Source organism: Rana temporaria, chromosome 3 (genome assembly GCF_905171775.1).
Source record: "Rana temporaria chromosome 3, aRanTem1.1, whole genome shotgun sequence".
Classification (NCBI taxonomy): Eukaryota; Metazoa; Chordata; class Amphibia; order Anura; family Ranidae; genus Rana; species Rana temporaria.
The window spans coordinates 399,208,839-399,232,452 of NC_053491.1; the positions used below are offsets into that span (position 1 = coordinate 399,208,839).

At 42.5% G+C, this 23,614-nt stretch overlaps 1 protein-coding gene across 2 annotated transcripts; it reads right to left on the reverse strand.

Moving 5' to 3' along the window:
* Positions 1 to 4,649: 4,649 nt before the first annotated feature.
* LOC120932985 (gastrokine-1-like) lies at positions 4,650 to 14,659 on the reverse strand. 2 transcript variants are annotated; one of them, XM_040345905.1, is made up of 6 exons: positions 14,598 to 14,659; positions 14,458 to 14,505; positions 11,562 to 11,699; positions 10,853 to 10,963; positions 6,982 to 7,111; positions 4,650 to 4,835 (listed from the first exon to the last, which is right to left on the reverse strand). In XM_040345905.1, the coding sequence occupies exons 1-6, from the start codon at positions 14,607 to 14,609 to the stop codon at positions 4,762 to 4,764; spliced, it is 513 nt and encodes a 170-aa protein (XP_040201839.1). In that variant the 5' UTR covers positions 14,610 to 14,659; the 3' UTR covers positions 4,650 to 4,761. The 2 variants fall into 2 exon arrangements, with proteins under 2 accessions (XP_040201839.1, XP_040201838.1); XM_040345904.1 differs by lacking the exon at positions 4,650 to 4,835 and adding an exon at positions 4,935 to 5,159.
* Between the last annotated feature and the right edge of the window lie 8,955 nt (positions 14,660 to 23,614).

Sequence of the window (23,614 nt, forward strand, 5' to 3'; positions counted from 1 at the left end):
GGGTTCACCTGCTGTGGCACTGTGGCTTCCAGACCTGTAGGGTGTAGTTCTAATTGTCCACTAGTGGGTGTCACTCAGCAGCCAATTACTAGGGATGAGATATATGTTTGGGTCGAGCATGAGTTCGACTCGAACATTGGCTGTTCGTCCCTTCGCCAAATAGGGAACAATTTGGGGTGTTCGTGGCAAATTCGAAAGCCGCGAGACACCCTTTGAAAGTCTATAGGAGAAATCAAAAGTGCTAATTTTATAGGTTATTGTCTTAAAAAAAAGTTTGGGGACCCGGGTCCTGCCTCAGGGGACATTTATCAATGCAAAAAAAGTTTTAAAAAATGCCTTTTTTTCGGGAGCAGTGATTTTAATAATGCTTAAAGTGAAACAAATACATTTTGAACCTGAGGGTGTCTATAGTATGCCTGTAAAACAGTGCATGTTTCCCGTGTTTATAACAGTCTCTACACAAAATTACATTTCTAAAGGAAAAAAAGTAATCGCGGCTATAATGAATTGTCGGATCCCAGCAATACAGATAAAAGTAATTGAAAAAAAAAACAGCATGGGTTCCCCCTAAGTCCATTACCAGGCCCTTTGGGTCTGGTATGAATATTAAGGGAAACCCTGAACCAAAATTAAAAAAAATGCATGGGGGTCCCCCCAAATTCTATATCAGGCCCTTCAAGTCTGGTATGGATATAAAGGGGAACCCTGCGCCAATTTGTTAAAAATGGTGTAGGGGTCCCCCTCAAAATCCATACCAGACCCTTTAGGCCTGGTATGTATTTTTAGGGGAACCCCACGGCCAAAATAAAAAAATGGCATGGGGTTCCTCCCAAAAATCCATACCAGACCCTTATCTGAGCACTCAACCTGGCAGGCCGCAAGAAAAGAGGGGGGACGAGAGAGTGCCCCCCCTTCTGAACTGTACCAGGCCACATGCCCTCAACATGGGGAGGATGTCCCCATGTTGATGGGGACAGGGGCCTCATCCCCACAACCCTTGCCCGGTGGTTGTGGGGGTCTTCAGGCTTATCAGAATCTGGAAGCCCACTTTAACAAATCCCGGCCCCCCCATGTGAATTGGTAAGGGGTACATTGTACGCCTACCATTTTACAAAAAAACTGTCAAAATGTTTAAAACCACAGGAGACAGCTTGGGACAAGTCCTTTATTCAAAAGAAAAAAAAAAAAAGGATTCCAGCAATGTAATCCATTCTCGACCTCCAGCTATGTAATCCATTCTCGATCTCCAGCGAGAATATGACGCATGCGATCTAGCCTCCATGGGAGGCACCCGACAAATGACGCATTCCAGCCTGACAGCCCTTATTTAGCTGAGGGCAGGGCCACCTGTCACATGTGCAGGTGACCCCACCCCCTCTGACACAAATGGAAATGCCGGGGTTACCCAGTGACATGTACGGGTGACCCCGCCCCCCTCTGATGCAATGGGAAACCTGCTGCCTTATTTAAACACCTCAGCAGCACTGTGTCTTTGCTGTCTGATCTGCAGCTCATGTCTGTTCCCGTGACTTTCTGTTCCTGTGATTGACTATGATTGATCTCTGTTATCCTGACAATGGCCTGTCTTGTAACTACGCTTATTTCTACACTGCTTAATATCCTGTTGCCGAACTATGCCTGTATCCTGACCATTCTCTGCTTGTCGTCTATACCTACATCTGATTGTCTGTTACCAAACCTGGCTTGTCTGACTACGTATTCAGTGTCTTCTCAGCCATGCACCTACCAGCCTGCTTCCTGTTTTCTGCTGCACCAGCTGAACTGACAAGCTGGAAGGTGCTTAGGACTGCTGGGCCTTCTAGTTCTTTGTGGCTTTCTGGACTCTGGAGCTTTACTCTACTCTCTGCTCTTCCTTCAACTGTGGCTTCTGTAGCCCTGAAGGCCAGGACACACAGCTCTCCGTGGACCCGCAATTGGTTTGTGAAGGTCGTCTGCCCTCTGGATCTCCTTTTCTCTGCCACTCTGCCTGGACTTCCTCCACTGAGGCCACTGAGGACTTACTGCCCTGCTGGGCCAACCCTGCTCTGTGTGCCACAGACTTAACCCCTGTGTCTTGCCTGTCCTGAGGACTTACCACCCTGCTGGCCAACACTGCTCTGTGCGCCAAGGACATTCACCCCTGCTGTGCCCACACACTGCCCTTCCTGTGGGTCAAGGTCTTCAACCCCTGATGTGCCTTCTGGTTGCCCTGTGGATTACCTCCCCTTTGCTATCTTACCTTGTCATCCTGAGGACCACTTTTTATTGCTTTGCCTTCTGTTTGCCCTGTGGACCACCTCCCCTTTACTGTCCCATATTGTCATCCTGAGAATCATTCTTCATTGCTGTGTCTTCTTCTGTTCTGTGGACTAGTTCTTCTACTGTCTGTACCCAAGGTTCCCCAATAAATGCCTGCACGTCGGGTTCCATGTGACCTGCCTCCATGTGCTCTCTTTATGCACTCCTAGTTTTCACACCCTCTCCTTGTCCTGGCTTGCTCCCTGCTCCCTCTGCACCATGATGCTGACTACACTCCTGAGCCATATCTTAATGCCTGTATATAGTTATTTAGTTGGCTTTGGTAGTTTGTTCTACTTTGGTTAGCACTTTCACTCATTAGATTTACTGTTTTTTGTTCATGGGGTTTTGGTATATTGGAAGTATTGTTGTTTTAATTATTTTATCTTTATTAAATCACAATTATTTATACCACACTTTTGCCTGGTGTCCTCTATGCTAGTCCACACATTTCTAGTCATGCCTGTTTCACAGGATAACAACACAAGGTATCCTTTACAGTCAGATATTGCCATGGCAGTAGTTTGCATCAACCACCAGAAATTAACCAGAAGTCTTGCAGCTCAAAGAAAGGCAGATCAGATTATGACTTGCATAGAACTTTACATACCAGACTGAGCTGTAGGATACATTCTAGGTGTGAAAAGTGGCAGGTGGGCTTCCTCAGTCATCAATGTCTTGTCTCCAGGGAGTGGTCACCTAGAGGTGTTTTATAACCCCTGTCACAAATTGGGGAAGTAAGCTCCTTGTGGAGAGGCTCCTATCCATAGCCAGGGATCCCTGGGCCTTCACAGTGATGACTTCATAGGATCAGTTTAAACTGATCTGTACCTTCCCCCCTTTAAAACGTCTTCTTGGTTTGCTTGGCAGGTTAGAATAGAAGGGCATTTAAGTGATTCTCATCACACTAAAATGGCCCAGAGAGACATAGTACTTATGCCTTGACAGGCTTTTGGCAGACTCTCCTTGGCATCTAATTTGTATCTGTACTGACCCATCTCCTCTGCCTGTCTCCTCCCTACATAACCTTTTATGTAGCTAACAGAGGAGGAGCGATGAAAAATACTATAGTGTACCACTTTAGTAACAGCTCTGAGTCTTCTGGGGTTACTGACATCACACCTAGGATGGTGGCCCCCAGCAGCAGTCTCAGAGATTTTGGATGTGTGCACAAGGGATGCTTTTACATGTAAATAGCATGCATAAAATACTGTATGTTAAATGCACATATAAACTTATAAGAAGATTGTTGCTAAAATTAATAACCTAGCCACAGCATCCCTTCTTCCATTTGTTGTCAATTTCAACATGTCCATATGCTTTGGCATTGCTGTTTCCCCTTCATTCATACTATGAAACTTTCTAGAAAAAATTAGTTGGGAGAATCAGTGGTTTTCCATTCAGCTAACATAACCGGGCTTTACACAGTGATGAACAGGGCACAAAATATCAGTTTGTTAGATTGTCTTTAGAACATAACTGTAGCCTTCCTAAATTGATCTCATTTTAAATTTGATACAATTTTTTTTAATTCACAGTTCTTTTGATTTTACATTCTATTTTATTTGCAAGTGTGATCAAGTTCTCCTTCACATTACCCCTACATTGGGTGCTGACAGCCCGCCACCACAACAAACACCAACACCAGGGACAACAGTTTGAATTTTAAGATCTTATATAACAAGAGAGTTCAATTGTTTGTGACTTTTAGCAGAGGACAGTGATAACGTTAATCACAACTAGGAGAACATTTTTTTCTTTTTTTTTTCAGTTATGCATGTGTATGTGTGTGAGTTCAAATATAGAGAAGCGTGAACCAACTTTAAGTTCTCAAATGTGAAAATATGCATTGTGGCTGGCCCGTTTCCAAAGACTTTTTTGAATGCTAGATACTTTAACAGGGGTTCTCTACCACACACAGGACAATAAGTTAACTAGACCTAAAGCTCCTAACAATGTCTGTATAACTTCCAGATTCATTACCCTTGGTGCCTTTATTCACTAAAAACCCTCATGTTTATCCTGCCTGGCTCTAGATGCTTAAGACTAGTGGCAGCACTGGGAATCAACAAATCTATCATCTTGGGGTGTGATGAATAGCAATGAATTTTGTGATCAACATAAACATTTAGCTAACCAAGATTGTTGGGCGCTGTAGCAGCAAGGTAGGAAGATGACCCCAGAAAATGTAGTAGAATGGCTGCACAAATGATTTGTTTTGTTTTTTACCCCCATAACCCCAAAAACATGTTCTTTATTTTATTTTTAATTTTTGGAAAGGAACTATTTTATGGGGGAAAAAACATAAACTATAGCAGTCATAGTTGCAATATAGACAGAGACAGACAGAATACCCTGAGAAACTGCTTTATTGTGTCTGTTTGGACAATATAAAAATTGATATTAAGAGTACATGTGGGCATCCATGCATATCTCTGGCCAGTGAGCTTATAAGTTTACGTCCTAAAAGCAGAGGCTGATACCAAGAATAGTGATGGAACTGGAGCTGCAGCACACTGCAAACCCTCTTGCCGAACCTGAAAAGGAACTTCTGTTAGAATGTAATCAACATATTTTTTTTTTCTAATACTTTATTCATTTAAAAGTTATATACAAAGACACAAGTAGTCACTGACCACTGATAAATCTTTCCTTTATTATTTATTATAATATTGTTGCTGTTAATAATATTATTATGGGAACACTGGAAAAATCCAGAATTGGAATATTTGGGAGAATATTTCAATATGGGTCCACTAAGAGGGAAAGGGTCCTTTCAGTGGCATCTTAAAAACAGAAGCTGATTCCCAAAATTGTGATCATGCTGTTGGTGTGACAGAGAGCGAACCCTTCCTCGGCTTCTAAAAAGAAATTTGTGTTATGACAGCAAAACATAGCCATTTCCACACGAAAACAGGAATAAATTAGCTATAACAATTAATGAAAAACCCTTTGCTTTATGGGTAACTCCACTTTCATGAAAAATAAATATAGAAAAAAAATTCTTGCATAAACAATTTCTGTGCATGCATTATTTTAATTGAATGTTATTCAAATTAACTTTCCTGTTAAGTCTGCAGCTGCTATTATTTTCTACAACATTTTATATGGTGGCCTGGAGGTATTCTGTAGACCATTGGTGTGCAAAACACCATTAAAGATGTGATGTCCTGCTTGTGTGATTGGCTCACTGATTTCCCAAGTAAAATTTTGGGTACCCCCTGCAAAAGGGATTTATTTTGGTAAAATACTCCCCAAGGGTAACATGCTTCTAAAGGGATGCAGATACTGCAACTTTTCTCATTATAACACCAAGGGTGCATCAGCCCATTGCAACTAGACCGTCTTATTCAGAACCAGTATCCAAAGGATATAGTGTAACAAACAGATTTTTCCTTTAGAGCAGAAACACGTAGGACTCTGCAACAAATTGTGTTGAAATCCTTGCAATGCACATTGATTCCCCAGAGGGGATTGTTTTTTTTCTCAGCAAAAGTGGAGTTACTCTTTATCTAGATTGCAGATTCATGTTCACGCAATGTATTCAATATATATTACTGTAATATATTACTAGTGATCATACAGTATACAAATATAAGAATACTACTAATACTGACTAAAGCTGATATATATAACAATAAAATATGTCTGTTAATATAGATCTGTTATTCACTATACACTATAATTATTATTATTATTATTATTATTATTATTATTAAAGCCTTAAAGTGGTAGTAAACTCCCCTGACTTACTATTAGGTGCCTTTTAAAGTTTTTCTAGGTGTGTCACCCTCTCCTTCTGATAACATCAATAGAACATGTACTTTGGAATACCGATTGATGCACTCTAATGTCGTGTACACACGATCAGTCCATCCGATGAGAATGGACCGATGGACCGTTTTCATCGGTTAACCGATGAAGCTGACTGATGGTCCGTCGCGCCTACACACCATTGGTTAAAAAAACTATCGTGTCTGAACGGTGAAAAAAAAAACGAAGTTCAATGCTTCCAAGCATGCGTCGACTTGATTCTGAGCATGCGTGGATTTTAAATTTAAAACAAGTTGGCTTTTTTTAACCGATGTCGCCCACACACGATCGGTTTTGACCGATGAAAACGGTCCATCAGACCATTCTCATCGGTTTAACCGATCGTGTGTACGCGCCATTAGTGTGCCATCAATCTGTAGTGAAATGTGCTGTTTATGTCAGCATTACTCCTCTGTATTACTTTGTAATAATGTGAGACTGCTGACCACCATCAGTTCAGGCTAAGTTTTATCTTATCACACGTGCATGAGATTAATGCAGTGATGTATAAAAAGGGTGGAAATTTGGGTTAGGGAAGGTAGGTTTCCACAAATATGGTACCAAATATGGTACCAGTTTAGGATGGAATGGACTACAATAATAAAAAGCTGCAGAAATCGTAAGGAGAAATTCCTGGTTGCACGACCCACCTTTCTAAATCACTTCCCTAGAACAAATATGCAAATTAGAAATTATGACTTCACTCTATCGTTACTTGTTCCTGGGCCTGTGATTTAGAAAGTTCTAAAACTGAGGAAAAAGTAACTGCCAGTTTCAGATACAGGTCAGCAATCCATATATTTTCATGGCAGGTTTCCTTTAGCAAACAACTTTAGTCTAATAAAAGTACATAACCAAACATTAACTTACGAGGCATCTCTATAGCAGTGTAGGCTGGCATGCCTTTGCAGAGAGCTTCAATGTGGCTTCCAAACTCTTCAATGTGAACAATAGGTTTCTGGTTGATTGTGTAAGTTGTCAGCTCTGTGGTTGGTGGAGCCTGAAAATGATACACTTACATACTTACTTATATGATAAAAATATAATTTTCTTACATAGGTATTTTAAATTTACCCATTTCAGCAAAAAATAAAAAATAAACAGCTAAATACATTTACGCTGTTTACCTTGCAAAGGATTTAATATTCTGTATTCTGTACTGCCATTGGTATTTTGTACTGCTAGTCTTGTGATTTACACATATTTTCTATACTGCTCAGCTAGACAGGTAACACATAGTTGTAGTTTAAGCAATATCTGGTACAGCTTTGTGGATTCCTGTCACCTCTATCTTCCTCATTGGATGGTAAGTCAATATCATTACCTCTGTCCAGTCTGCAGGGACCTTACATCAGGACCATAAAGCTAACCCCAAAAGCAACATTGTTTTTTATTACTAACAAGTGGAGGTGCTTGTCACAAGAATGGCTGACCAAAATTATAAATTATTTGGCTGGTACAACAGTAACCATATATGTATTTACCTGTTTGCAGGTCCCACTTTACAATAAAAACTATTTACACAGAGCATTTTATGCCCTCGTACGTCTATATGCTACAGCACAGATTCATAAATCCGTACTTCAGGCTGTGAACACTGTCCAGTGTGGCAGATGGCGGGGTAATACAAATCTGCTCATATTTTATTAGCCCCCTTTTTGGCTTTGCACTTAAAGAGAAACTTTACTCCTATCATACAAATTACAAAGACTTCTTTAAAAATGTTTGGCTATGGCAATCTATAAACAGATACCTATAGATCAGTCTTTCTCAACACAGAGGAACCCTTGAAATAACTTTCCTGTCTTAGGAAACCCCTCATAATATGTTAGTGTGATGGTCACTGGGTAGAATACTCCTTATACTTGTGGTCTTAGGGACAAATTATATTCTTACAGGTAGCTAAAAAGATCAATGGTGCCAGTGGGAACTTATCTGAGAGGCAGAAATACTTTATTGCTCAAGGAACCCCTAACAACCTTTGGAGGAATTATTGGGTTTTATAGAACCCTGGTTGAGAAACCCTGCAATAGATAATTGCAGGCCTTTTACTTACATTTCTCTTTATTGGTCTTTTTCAACATTACATACAAACATTGCAATACAAAAAAAATACTTAAAACACATATAAAACACACATGTAAGGTCTCAATATAACCCGTTAATAAAGAAATAAGCTAATATCGATAGTAGTTATGCTGGAAGGTCCACCTATCCTATATATTATATACCTAACCCTATGTCCCCCATATTCTTAATCCACCAATTAGGGGAGACAGATATAGGAAAGAGGGGCAAGAGAGATAGGAGGGAAAGGGGAAAAATAGCGCCAGAGAGAGAGGAGAGAGAATAGAGAAAGAGAACAAAAAATAAATTAAAAAAATTAAGAATTACTTGTGTAAATAGTTTCATAACCAACTAATTTCTAGTGATAATTATTTTATATATATATATATATATATATATATATATATATATATATATATATATATATATAATACTACTAAGAAGGCTCCCACTCAAAGCCTAAGTATATGTAAAAACCCTAACTACCCCAAAAAAAAAAAAATTAAGAATTTCTTGTGTAAATAGTTTCAAAACCAACTTTTAAAAGAAGGCATACAAATATTGCTGATAATGATGACTCCCTTTGCCGTATGTGTATGGTACATACATACAGTAGTCAAACTCTTCTTCCCAGTAGAGAGGGCACAAAAGATTCTGATACCCATCAAAACACTAGGTTCAAATGCAGAGAGGGCATTTAAAGTGTATATATACACACACCTAAAAAAAATAATTGCCAGAATAAGATATAAAGGGATATCTTTAAATAGTGCCACTTGGTCCTGATTCTGGTGACAAATGTCTAAGCCTGCAATTTTCCTCACTTTATAGGATTTCCTCTCACTTCCTGTTGCATTTTTGAGACAATAAAACAAAGAGCAAATTCCCCAATGGGCAGGACTGGAAACCTTTTTCTAATCTGTTCAAAACTGAGAAAATAGTTAGGGTTTAATATGCACTTTAACAAAATTACTTTCCTACTTTAAAGATGTGCCTCTACTTTATAAAACAAGAAACTGATTGGCTGATGTAGCCTTGTTGAACGTTTGCATATGAAGTGTAATTTGACCTATCCTTGTGTTATTAAATCCATAGTGGGTCATTATACAGTTACAATAATGGAATTTAAATCTGGGTTGGAAATTATTTTTAGCTGTAGTTTTCAGTCTACTGGCATCCACATAACAGAGCCTTGCCAACACCCAGGGAGAGTCTGTATTACAGTAAGGACCAAGAGTGTATAGTTGTTTCCTTGGAGCTGGAAGGAGCTCTATAAATCATGGTTAGGAATCTGTCATTTGCCCACTTTACTCTACCAACACAAAATCTGAGGTTTAGAGAAAAATGCGAGCTCATGCCAGTAACTGCATAATAGAATGTTTTTGGTATAGAGTGTGTAAATTTAAGAAGGGACATTAGCAATAATACCTTACAGATATAAAATGTAATTATTTGCAAGAGATTAAAACAGATCTTCACCCTTTAATTTGACTTGCCTCCTCTTCATCCTGCCCCCCCCCCCTTTCCTGCATATATGTCATTTTTTTTCTTCTGTTTACTTTTTTTTTTTAAGAATTATTTTTGCTTCCAGCCTATGCGATTGATGTCTGTGCCCCCAGTGTCTCCTGGGATATGTGACATTCATATTCCAAGAGGCAACGGGAACCTTTCACATCATGAAATGTGCACAGACGAGCATCAGGTAAGTTGGGGGACAAGCAAAAAAAAAAAAAAAAATAACCAAGGGAAAGGTAAACTCACTTTTCATTTACTTAAACTCACTAGCTGCTATGACTGTCACAGCATTCTGCGATTTGTAGTGCACACAGTAATGGAGCAGCACAAGCTGGATGACTTTACTTTTAAAGCTAGAAGCAATGTAGTGCCTGAAACAAAGGACAATTTTACTAAAACGTTTTGCACTAGATTCTTGAGCTAAAACACAGAACTCAAGGTTATGTGGGGATCTGCTAACCTCTACTACCCTCTATTGTCAGCTGCTAATATCACAGTGTTATGTTATATAATATATAGGTATAGTTATATATATTGACAATTCCTGTCTCTCTTTGAAAATCCCACAAGGAGCATGTGGAGAGAGAAGAAGTTTCAACCACATGTCCTGTCCATGCTGCTAATAGTTTTGCTGCAGCCACCTATAACTTTTTGTGTGTTTCTGAAAACTTCTGACAGACAGATTATCCCTGTCTTATTGTTATTATCTCACATACACAGTGCCAGATAGCTAGGTCTGTACTACTGTATGTATGTAGCAGTCACCTTCCAGTATATTGATAGGTGAACCTGTTTATTCTAATAAGGTTAATATACAGCCCTTGTCATTTTAGTTAACCCTGTCTCTTCTGGTCTGGGAAGCTAGTTTTAGCTTAGGGCTCGATAACCAGCATAAGCTAGAGATAGGTTAGGCAGCTACTTCTGATAGTTATAGGTCTGGTTGCTTGACAGATTAGATGCTATTAGGGACTAAGCACATAATAGATAGGCTGACTCTGGGTTCCAGTGTCATACCATGACTGCTGGCAAAAAATCTACATTACAGGTTGGTTGGAAAAAGGCTGGATGGTCTCCACCGCTGATGTTGTCTTCAGGTCTCTGACACCAAAAGAGGGCTACAATTTTTAAATTGTTAATTAGAAATAGATATTTTTTTTACCTGGTGCTTATTTTCAGAAATAGTCTTAAGCTGCTCCAGAGTGGGGAAGTTTGACTTCATCTTGGTGAGGATACAGATTTTCTTGTTGTACAGTCTGGTTGCAGCAAATCCCTGAGGTAAAACATACGTGTTAGGTACCAAGAGAAATTCTGCGCAATGTTACGTACAGATAATAAGGATTTCATTAGCTCTTCTTCCTGCTTTGCAGTGCTATGTAATGATTTGGACTGATAATTGTTATAAATAACATGATAAAGAACATCACTTGCCACAGTTCAGTGATAGCAAGTGCTCCAGCAGCTGGAGGTACTCGTCATTGTAAAGGGAAATATTTCAGCTTGTTTGAAGCTCTTTCTGTAAGCTTGGCACTGCTATGGAGCAGTGGTACAAGTCCCATATATGCACCGCTGCTAGGGTTAAGTGAGAAAGGAAGAGGGGTCCTGGTGCTATAATGTCTTGCTTAAGCACAGGTAAATATCTCCCCACTAATCAATCTGTAGAGATTTGACATGTGATAGACCACCGATTGCTCTTTAGACAGCATTGGGATCAATAACACTTGGCTGAATAGCAAAGTAAGCAGTGCTGCTTTTCTAATGTATGGATAGATTCATATACTACGTTATGTCTACTATCAATACAGCTTAGCATCCTGAAGACAAGGAAGTTTAAATGCTTCTAGAAGACTTGAAAAAAGCATAACACTTACGTTTCCATAGTCACAGATGGAATCCCAGGAGTTCCAGCCATTGAAGTGATTGATATTGGCAATCCGGTCCTGATTGTTAATATTGACTTGCTGGTTTACACTGCCACCATCATTACCAGAATTGTTGACATCAACATTCTAATGAGAACAATAAAGAAAAACATGAAGTACAGGTTACTAACGCATGCATAAAGTATCAATAATACATAAAGTGATAGAGAAATACCAATAGAACCATTATTATCAGTAAGTGATAGATCTTTTTTAGCCTTTTTAACAATGCCAATGTCCATTTATGAACATATTACTGATACATACAATGAAAACGTTGTACCATAAGAGCCATTGCAAGTGACAACAGTCTGAAAAGCATTGTAAATAGCAGTGGAACTGGAACTTACAATACAACTGCAGAAAGATATTGGCACCTTTATTTTCTCATGCTGGGGCCCAAAGAACAGATAACATTTCTAATGCAACTGAAAATTGTCTGATGTTCAGAGCGATACCTACAACCTTGTAATTGATAAAGGCTTCTAAAGTTTATTTAAATCCAAAACTTTCTTTAGCTTTCAATGAAATAAGAAATGGTTACAATTCCAATCTGATTTCCTTCTTCTTTTTTTTTGCTGTAAGTTTCTCCCTGGGAGATTGTCTTCATTAATTTTCCTGGGAGACACTATATATTAGAGAAAATATCTCCAAAGTGAACAGAATTCCTATCTTAGACAGTTGTCAAAGGAACAGGTATCCCAGTTGGAGGATTTTTCCTCATCTCCCGCTCTTCTGACAACAAAATGGTTTTGAATTTCTCCTCATTTTTTATCACAATGGTCCCCAGGACTATCAGAGGGTCGAATCTCCCAAGTTTGGACAAAGACAGTCATAAAAATAAACGCTTGCTCACTATACTGAAGCTAAAAAGAACATTTTGCCTTCGAACACACTTTAATATTTATTTAAAGTGTACTTGTCATGACAGCAGTACCTGAGCCAATACTGAAAGCTTGCTTCAGAAGGTGGTGTTTACCTGTCTATCATTCTGTTATACTTAGCGTTCAGTGACCAAGAATAGGAATTCCCACAGTGAAGTGAAAACTCAGATTCAGCATGATTGTTCATTGACCCACTATAGAGTAAAGTATGGCGGCCTGCGGCTCTTTAAACGTTAAAATATTGGATGCATACTAATTAAGTTTTGTTTTGTAGTCCACTTAATTCATCATTGTAAGGTACATTTACCAATTGTTTTTCCTTTATACCTAAAAAGTCACTGAAAGTAGTCCAGATTTGAATATGAAACATGCTGTTTTCTGCCTGACTGCCATAAATAACTAGCGCAGCATGCAAAAAGTTGGCATGGCGACTGACTTTTATGTAAAAGCTATCCTAGAAGCTAATTAGCTGGTAATCTGTAAAGGCTTTTAATGCGTCGCCTATGGAGATGTTAGAACAATCAGAGTTTGTTGCCATTCCAAGAGCATGTGTAATTTTAAAGCATGACATGTTAGATATCTATTCACCTAGAGTAACGCCATCTTTTATATTGTTTGTTTAATATGTTGATTTTGTCTAATAGTATTTTTTGTCTCTTTAGAGCTAATTACTGATTTGGTCACGTCATAATCCCTTGATGAAGCCAAGGGTTTGACGAAACTAGTTGGGAGGACCTGACCGTTTGTACATACGATACCTTGCTCCCATGTTTATAATGCATTGTTTATGTGATTGACTAGACCTTTTATCAATTTTTTGTAATTTAATAAAACTATTTCTTTTTGTATAAAAGTGTATTAAGAATTTGGTTTCTTTCTGTGGCACCGTGATAATCCCAATGTCCTCCACCCTTCATGTTATATTTTGTGTGTATGTGTTTGTGTGCAAAAAAATGCATTAAAGTGTATTTTCTCCAAAAAATATGTTTTCACTAAAACCACTGTGTGACATAAAAAATTGCAAAACCTACGATTTTATTCTTTAGGGTCTATGCTAAAAACATATAATGTAGAAAAAAAAGAACACCTAGTGTTTAACTGGTTATTATGCAAGAATTAGCCACTTCCAGATAACGTCATTCGCATACAGGATTGTTAAAATATGAAAAAGCCTTCTCATTTAAAACAAGATTAAAAAAGCAGAAACAAGGTAAACAGTTCCTTCAATAAATACGGTAAGTGGTGTTTTAAAACAATAACATGCTTTTCTCAAACTTGGAACATCTTGTTACTGGTTTTTAAACTTGTTTCAAATAAAAGAGCTGTTTTTTTTTGTTTTGTTTTGCAATTATCAATATGTGTGTATGGCATTTTCTGGAGGTGGACAGTGTTGACCCCCTGAATGTCAATGGGGTTGTTATCCCAGCACCAGAATTGTTTCCAAAGGTGTGTGCTATCCTTCACAAGAAAATATGCAGGTATTAAACATATGCACATTTGCATGTGTTGGAAATGCTTATTATTACACACACCAATTTTTTTGTTGTAAAATCTCTGCAGTCTTTAGATGATTGCTTTAAAAATGCTAGTTTTATTTTCAGAATTATATTTTTGTGCTTCGAAGAGGTTCATGACTTTTATGATTTTAGTGAAAGTTAGCATCAAATAATGAGTCTATTTTTCAATGTTCAATGTTTCAATGTCCTTGTTTCAAAAATGTAATTTTTTTAAACAGGTTTTAAAAGGTGCAGTGATCATATCAACAAAGAGCAGATTAGTCCTACCATTTTTGCTCATGCATCTTTCTTGGTCTGAGACCATATATGGTTCCAACATTCATCATTTGGTTACCTTTAACCTATAATGTACTAATACTTCAACTTTCACATACACAATTTTCTACAGCCTGTCACATTCTCGGGTAAACTAAACGCAGATAAAAAAAAACTCTATTTACTTACATCATTGGCTAGTGATAGAGTCAGGAGGACTCCCAAGACGGCAGCAACCTATGAGTGGAGACAAAGTATATACAACAGTTACTATACAATGTGCCTTAATCAAGCTTTCACTCTGTGGTTAAAAAGCAAACTATTCTCACCAGAAGTTTCATTGTAGAGCTTTGTTTCAATCAGAATTGATAGAGCAAAGTATAGCCTACTAAAATTTTTGATATTTATATATAAAATATATATTTACTAAAGGAACAGCCCTAAGTGTATTGTTTGCCATTGAGTTAAGGAATGAGTACACTCTTACTATCTAAGTTGGCAGCTGATATGCAGATCTAAGAACTGAGATAAACTGAGGGTTGAGTCTATTCTGTGTGTTGTACTCATTAAAAGAAAATTATACAAAGGTTTTCTGAAACCGATTGGTACAAGAATTACGCTGTGTATAAAATCATTACATTTGGTGTATGCCAAAGGTGTGCTGTAGAAACTAATCTCCAAAGATACTTGAATGGCTCTAAAGCAAACGTCATTCTTAATATTGGTTGAGAAATGTCTGCTTTAGGTCTCATGTACAGACAAAATAATGGTTAATTTTCAAATAGAATTTTTAAGTGAACTTCAGAGGTGTATCATGAAATGAGTGGGCCCATGTGCAAGATCAAGAGTGGGCCCCAGGCATGGATAAATAAAGAAATGCGGCATTAGCAGTGCGCCGTGGTAAAATGTGGGCGTGGTTTAAATTGGGTTAACTATTATGCGTGGCTTAAAGGGGGGATGGTTAAATAGAGCCTGAGATGACTTACATAGTGCATATTGTGGTAATGTTAAATAGGGAATGTACAGTGTGGAGTGTACGTTGGTGGATAGTATGTGCAGGAGAGGAGTATGGAGTATAAGGCGGTGGGTAGTAAGTGCAGGAGAGGAGTATGGAGTGTATGGTGGTTAGTAGTATGTGCAGGAGATGAGCGCGGAGTTTATGGCGGTGGGTAGTATGTGCAGGAGAGGAGTATGGAGTGTAAACTGGTGGGTAGTATGTGCAGGAGAGGAGCGTGGAGCATATGGCAGTGGGCAGAGTGCAGAGAGTACAGCGGTGGGTTGTATGTGCAGGGAGAGGATTGCGACGTGTATGGTGGTCGGTAGTATGTGCAGATAGAGGGGTGTGGAGTGTATAGTGGTGGGTGGGATGTGCAGGGAGAGGAGTGCAAAGTGTATGGCGGTGGGTAGTCTGTTTAGGGAGAGGGGTGTGAAGTGTATAGTGGTGAGTAGTATGTGCAGGAGAGGAGTGCAAAGTGTATGGCGGTGGGGAGTATGTACAGGGAGAGGGCTGTGAAGTGTATGGTGGTGGGCAGTATGTGCAGGGAGAGGGGGTGTGGAGTGTATGGTGGTAGGTAGTATTGGCAGTAGAGGAGTGCAGAGTGTATGGCAGTGGGCAGTATGTGCAGGGAGTGGAGTGCAAAATGTATGGCAGTAGGCAGCATGTGCAGGGAGAGGGGTGTGAAGTGTATGGTGTTGGGTAGTATGTGCAGGAGAGGAGTGCGGAGTGTATGACAGTGGGCAGTATGTGCACGGAGATGAGCATGGAGCATATGGCAGGGGGCAGTATGTGCAGGAGAGGGGTGTGGAGCATATGGCGATGGGTGGTATGTCCAGGGAGAGGAGTGCGGAGTGTATGGCGGTGGCTATCTCCCCCCACTAAGCACCAAGACACCCCATCTCCCCCCACTAAGCACCAAATCCCCCCCTACAAAGTACCAGAACCTCCCATCTTCCCCCACTAAGCACCTGGACCCATCACATCAGTGCCTGACCTCATAAATGCGCTTCTGGAAGAATGGTTACGCATTCCCAAAGACACACTCCTAAACCTTGTGGACAGCCTTCCCAGAAGAGTTGAAGCTGCTGGCTGCAAAGTGTGCAAACAAGGAGAGAGGCGCCTCTGGGTGCAATACTTTAAAACAGTTTTCATTTTAAAAGCCACAAGTTAAAAACACACTCACATTTTGGTGGTCAATCAAAAGCATGTAGAAGCAATTGCTTCTACATGCTTTTGATTGACCACCAAAATGTGAGTGTTTTTTTAACTTGTGGCTTTTAAAATTAAAACTGTCTGCGGGCGACCCTCCGGCGTGTTGGCTTGAAGGGCCCCTTCCTACAAGCTATTGCCCATTTATACTCGTCCCCTTCGGCACTAGTTAGAACCCAATTTGCCTCCTCCCCAATTTTCCCTATTTCTAACGGAACCCGACAGGGCTGCCCGCTTTCCCCTCTTCTTTACGCCCTATGTATTGAGCCCCTAGCAGCACACATCAGACAAAACCCAAATATTCGAGGCATCCCAGTCCGCACTAGGGACTTTAAGATTTCCCTGTTTGCGGACGATGTCCTACTCACCCTTACACAACCTCAAGTCTCCCTCCCGAATTTGCATGTAGAGTTAGACCGCTATAGTGCACTTTCGGGGTACAAAATTAATAACTCTAAGACGGAAGCCCTCCCCCTCAATCTACCACCACGGACACTGTCTGCCCTCTCCCAATCCTTCGGATATGCTTGGAAGACATCTACCTTAAAGTACCTTGGTGTTTACCTTACGCCTTCCTATGACACTCTATATAAGGCCAATTTTCCCCAACTATACACCTCCATTAGGGCATCCCTGGCCAAATGGAAAAACCTGAAGCTGTCCCTATTTGGTCGCTTAGCAACCATTAAGATGGCGATCCTGCCTAAGCTTCTCTATCTTTATGAAACGCTCCCCATTCCTGTCCCAACCGCACACCTTAGACACATCCAGGGCGATTTGTTAAAAAATGTTTGGAACTATAAGAGACACCGGATAGCTAGGTCAGTCCTGTATGCCCCTCGCGACCAGGGTGGCCTTGCTTTCCCTAACGTTGCCAAATACTACTTAGCCGCCCAGCTGCGCTCATTGGCCTCTTGGTGTACCCTCCATGCCTATAATCGATGGACGCAAATTGAAAAATTGTGGCTAGCGCCCACTCACCCTAACTCCATGCTGTGGAGTCCCGACACATCGCTCAGCCCATCACAACTCCTAGGACCTATGGTATTATTGCGAACCTTGTGGCGGCGCGCTAAACTGCAATATCCCCTCACTTCCTCCGCCTCCCTGGTCACCTCATTTTTATTTACACCTAGTATCCCAGACAGCTTGACCTGGCAGATGTCCCACTTCTGGAGAGATAGGGCCTTATTTCGCTTCGGTCAATTGGTGGATACTAGAACCAGAACTCTACGGTCTTTCCAAGACCTGAAAGAGGCTTTTGATTTGCCCAAACAGGCTTTTTTTAGTTATTTACAAATCCGTCATTTTGCTCAATCTCTAGTAACGAATCTTCAATTCTCCCCTTTAACTGAGTTTGAGAGAATCTGTTTGGAAGGGTCATCCCCCAAAGGTATGATCTCGCGCACCTACCGGCTCCTGATACAGGACATGTCACCTACTGGGCCTCGGCATGTCTATATGCGCAAGTGGGAGCGGGCCTTGGGTGAAGATATACCCATGCAGGCATGGCAGCTTATATGGTCGCAGGCCTCTAAGAGCTCCATCTGTACGCTCTATAAAGAGAACCAGTATAAAATTCTGTTTCATTGGTACCAAACCCCAGACCTGCTCCACTCTATCTACCCTACAGCTGATCGCCGATGCTGGCGCTGCTTTGACGCGGTGGGGACGCTTTATCATACCTATTGGACCTGCTCCTTGATCGTGCCCTATTGGCAGACAGTCCATTCCCTAATTCACTCTATATTTGGTTCATCGGTGCCGTTTTGTCCTAAACTTTTCCTTCTGGGCCTCCCACCCCCCTCGTTTTCTAAACTTTCTAAAAAACTCCTGGCCCAGGTCCTTACGGCCGCACGGTGCCTAGTGGCCCTGAAATGGAAAAAGAAGGAACCTCCCACCCTGTTTGAACTACACTCTAGAATCAGGGACGTCAAAAGGATGGAATACATGACAGCTTCCTTGAATAACACTCTTGACACCCACAACCAGGTATGGGAACTCTGGAATGCGCTAGAGGCCCCGATCACGTGATAACCTCTGTCTTGGGGGGGCGACCTGGTTGAGTATCCCGGGCTGGGGGGGGGGGGTTCGGGGCGGATGGTGGACCTTTCTCCTCTCTTTTTCCCCTGCACCTCTCTTTCTATACTTCTCTCCGCTTTCACTGACTGTCCTTTACTTCCCCACTATACTTTATGTTCCCTTGGTCGCTAAGACACACTGTGGCAGGCTAGATTCTGTGATGATATAGACACTAGGTCCTATGTTAACTAGTTTGGATTTTGCACTGACCCGTCTTATTATCCAGTTGTTGCACTGGCAACTTTGTCTGTCCCTCCTAGTGCTGCCCCTTTATGATGCCATGTGTCCTTTTATGTCTTTTTCTATTATTTTTCTTTTTTTTTCTTTCCTGGTCCCTTCTTTTGTTTATCCTTTACCTGGAAAATGTTGAAAATTCAATAAAATTTAAGTTTTCAAAAAAAAACTGTCTGCGGGTCCCCGTAAGCGGGCTGGAGTCGCAATACTCATTAAGCATGGCTCTCCGTTCACTTGCTCTGGCAGCTATAGCGATCCCCATGGACACTTTGTTATACTCAGAGGCTTGTGGCAGACGCAGGAAGTGACTTTTTGTGCACTATACGCCCCGAATACCCAACAGCATAGGTTTTTGACCAAGGTGTTCACTCGCCTCTTTAGATCAGACCATGGGCTCCTAGTGGTGGGGGGCGACTTTAATCTGACCCAATCCGCGACTGCCGATCGTCATGTGGTGGGTCCCCGGGCGTTGCCAGCCCGGGCCCTTAGGGACTCGAAGCTGTTCCGCCAAATCTCTAGACGCTATGCTCTTTTTGATGCCTGGAGGGCCCTCCACCCGGGCGACCGGCAGTATACCTTCTACTCGTCCCCCCATAGAGCTCATTCCCGTATTGATTACTTCTTCACCAACAACTCTACGCTCCGAGTGATACGGGAGGCACAGATACTCCCTATATCATGGTCGGACCATGCTCCCATCTTACTGACTCTAGACCTGGGTTCCCCTGTCCGGAGGCCCTATAACTGGAAATTAAACACCTTCCTCCTTCAGCACTTACCGGCCAAGACGGAACTCACATCCACCCTACAACTTTATTTCGCGGAAAATAACACTACTGACGTCTCCACCTCTACGCTCTGGGAGGCCCATAAGGCAGTCCTCCGGGGTAGATGCATGGCACTGTCCGCCGCCCTAAAAAAAGATGCACTGGCCACCAAAAAGAGAGCCGAGGGGGAGCTTGAGGTCCTCGAGCGCCGATTGCAGGTATCACCTTCTGTTGCTCTCCTTAGGAAAATCATCAACCTTCGAGCGACCCTGAGAGACTTGGCCCTAGGGCGGGTGGAAAAGGCCCTTGTTAGACTGGTGTACTACGACAAGGGGAATAAAGCCCACACCCTCCTAGAGCGGGAAATTGCGCGATGCCCACCTCTCAACACGCCCCACCAAATTAAGGACAACTCAGGCTGTCTACAGACCCACCCCAGAGATATAGCCCACACGTTTGCGGACTTCTATAAGCACCTGTACAATAATCCTAACATACCCAGTGACCCACTCCCCCCGGACATCTCCCGTAGCATTGAACAGTATCTAGAGCAAAGTGGCGTCTCCCGACTCCAGCCCTCTGACCTGACATCGCTTAACATGCAGATTACAGAGGAAGAGATAGAGCAGACTATTAAATCCCTGCCCTCCCATAAGTCCCCAGGCCCAGACGGCCTGCCCTACGAATATTATAAGACCTTTCTGCCCCTCTTGCTCCCCCACATGTGTAAACTTTTTAATACCTTTCTCCGGGATACCCCTGTCCCGACAGATATGCAGCGCTCCTTTATCACCCTGATTCCCAAGCCGGACAGGGACCCGGTTTTCTGTGCCAACTACAGACCCATCGCCCTACTAAATTCGGACCTGAAAATATTCACGAAATTACTCTCGATCCGCTTGAACATGGTCTTACCGTCCCTTATCCACAAGGATCAGGTGGGTTTTGTGCCGCTTAGGCAAGCGGGCGATAACACCAGAAAAATAATTGATTTGGTGGATGTGGCGAATAGGGAAAATACGGCGTCCCTGCTGCTAAGCCTGGACGCCGAGAAGGCCTTTGACCGACTCGGGTGGCCCTTCATGTTCGCCACATTGCACCACGTGGGGATACGGGGCCCATTCTTGAGCGCGATTCGACATCTCTACTCCGACCCCTCCTCTCAGGTCAAGACACCCTTTGCTCTCTCACCTTCCTTTCCCGTTACCAACGGCACCCGGCAGGGGTGTCCACTCTCACCCCTGCTGTTTGCCCTGTGTGTTGAACCCTTGGCGGCCACGATACGGGGCAACCCGTCCATCCGGGGGATACCAGTCCGAGGCAGGGAATTTAACATTTCTCTGTTCGCGGATGACGTTATCCTCTCCCTGACGCAGCCTAGGATCTCCCTCCCGAACCTTCATGCGGAACTGTCCCGGTACGGGGCTTTGTCAGGCTATAAAATCAACACCTCCAAGTCAGAGGCCCTTCCAATTAATATCTCTGGAGCGGAGGTTGCACACCTGCAGGCCAACTTTTCCTACCGGTGGAAATCAACCTCCCTGAAATACCTGGGGATACACATCACCCCCAGCTTCACTACTCTGTACCAGGAAAATTTCCCTCCCCTATTCCTGCTTAATAAGATCCCTGCTACTACAATGGAAAAAGTACCATATTTCGTTGCTCGGCCGGATCGCCTCGATTAAAATGACGATACTCCCAAAGCTGCTTTATCTTTTTCAAACATTACCCATCCCTGTCCCTTATAAACACTTGAGGAAACTTCAATCCGACCTACTTAAATTTACTTGGAATTACAAACGACATAGAGTCCCCCACTCGGTGCTGACGGCGGCACGCTCGGACGGGGGCCTTGCGTTCCCCGACCTTGTTAAGTACTACCAGGCCACCCAGCTCCGGGCCATACCCTCTTGGTTTACCCAGCGGTCCTACAACAAGTGGACGGAGATTGAAAAACTGTGGTTAGCCCCGACTCACCCCAACAACCTGCTGTGGAGCGCGAACGTGGAGGTTCCCTCTGATCGTATGTTGGGCTCTGTGTCACAGCTCCGACGTCTATGGCGTCGGCTGTCGCGACCCTGTGGTCTGTCCTCGGAAAGCTCGCTATTGACCTCATTTATGTACAACCCCAAGGTGCCAGATAGCCTCACCCGTCAAATGTCTTACCCATGGACGTCCCGAAACCTATTCCACTTTGGGAATTTGGTAGATCCCTTGTCGCGTAAACTATTGCCCTTTGCCAGCCTACAATCTAAATTTGATATCCCCCGGCAGGTATTCTATAGTTACTTGCAGATCCGCCATTACGCCCTTTCCATAGCACCCACCCTGCAATTCTCCCCTCCAACTCCCTTTGAACGGTTGGTCATGGCCGGAACGGCCCAAAAAGGCTTAATCTCTGATATTTACAAAATATTGAACGCCTATCCCCTGGAATCCCTAGGTAAACACTCTTATATGATTCGATGGGAAAAGGCCCTCAATGAGGTAATACCCATAGAGCAATGGCGGACTGTCTGGTCTCAGGCAGCAAAGAGCTCACTATGTACTCTATACAAGGAAAATACATATAAGGTTCTCCTGTTTTGGTATATGACCCCCGATATGCTACATTCTATATACCCTGCTAGCTCCGACCGTTGCTGGCGGTGTCAGGGAGACAGAGGCTCCCTATTTCATATTTACTGGAACTGCCCGCTGATTGTCCCCTACTGGACTGAGGTGCAACAACTGTTGGGCCGCCTCCTGGAAGCACAGGTCCCCATGTCCCCCAAATTCTTCCTCCTGGGCCTATCTCCCCTGAGAACCTCGTTGCCTTGTAGAAAGCTAACGCGCCATATCCTCACAGCTGCCGATGCCTTGTAGCTCTACATTGGAAAAAACGCTCTCCCCCTGACCCGGGGACCCTGTACACTAGAATCAAAGATGTGGAGCTGATGGAGAGAATGACTGCCAGGATACAGGACAGATTGGAAGCCCACGACGTGGTCTGGGCGCCTTGGCGTCTTCGGGAGGACCCACCGTGATCAGGTAACTGAGCTAACTCGATGATCTTTCCCCCTTCTTATCCCTCTACCCCCCTCCTATTTCTTTTCTCTCCTTTCTTTTCTTCTTCCTCTCTTCTGGGGTACCCCTGAGGCCCCCTCCATGTTCGACATTTCGCAATACACGTATGCATATTGATGCGCTATAGTATTTTCATCTTCAGGTTCTGTGTTAGCTATTGCCAAGACACATGTAAAAGGCCTGTGTTACTCATTACTTAAATACATGTCACACAGGCAGACGCGTGCCTTATTATCCTGTCTACCCTTATGCTGTGTCATATGTTCTTGTATACTGTATGCAACCTAATTCTTTTCTATTCAATAATAAAAAAAGTTATTTGAAAATTAAAACTGTTTTAAAGTATTGCACCCAGAGGCGCCTCTCTCCTTGTTTGTCTCCTAGATTGGAACATGGTCTCTGTTCCCTACTGACGGCAGCCCTGAGTACATACCCCCATCCAAGCATACCCGCACATCCCCCATCACCACCCCAAACAGCCGGAACTTTTACTGATTTCAGCTTTTTATATTGACTATGCTGCCTTCAATAACAATACTCTGATAAACTTCTTGCGCATAATTTACTCGCTATATGGCTGCAAAGGGTGGGCCAACTCAATATTGAACCCTACGGACTAAGATGGGATGCCATCAAAGTTCATGTGCATGTAAAGGCAGGTGTCCCAATACTTTTGGTAATATGAGTACCGTATTTTCCGGCGTATAAGACGACTTTCTGGATGCAAAATCATGCATCCAAAGTCGGGGGTCGTCTTATACACCGGGTACGGTCTTAGTACTCACTTTTTTTTTCCAGCGGTGACAGTCTGCCGTGCTGCGAGCGCGAGCGTGAATGATTTCAAAGCCGCGCCTTCTCTTCAGAGTGTTCTGTGATAGGAGGAACACAAATCTTCCCAGCAGCGCCTCTGTTCTGTGTTCCTCCTATCACAGATGCCTTCTCATCCTCGGACGAGATGAGAAGACGTCCGTGATAGGCGGAAAACAGA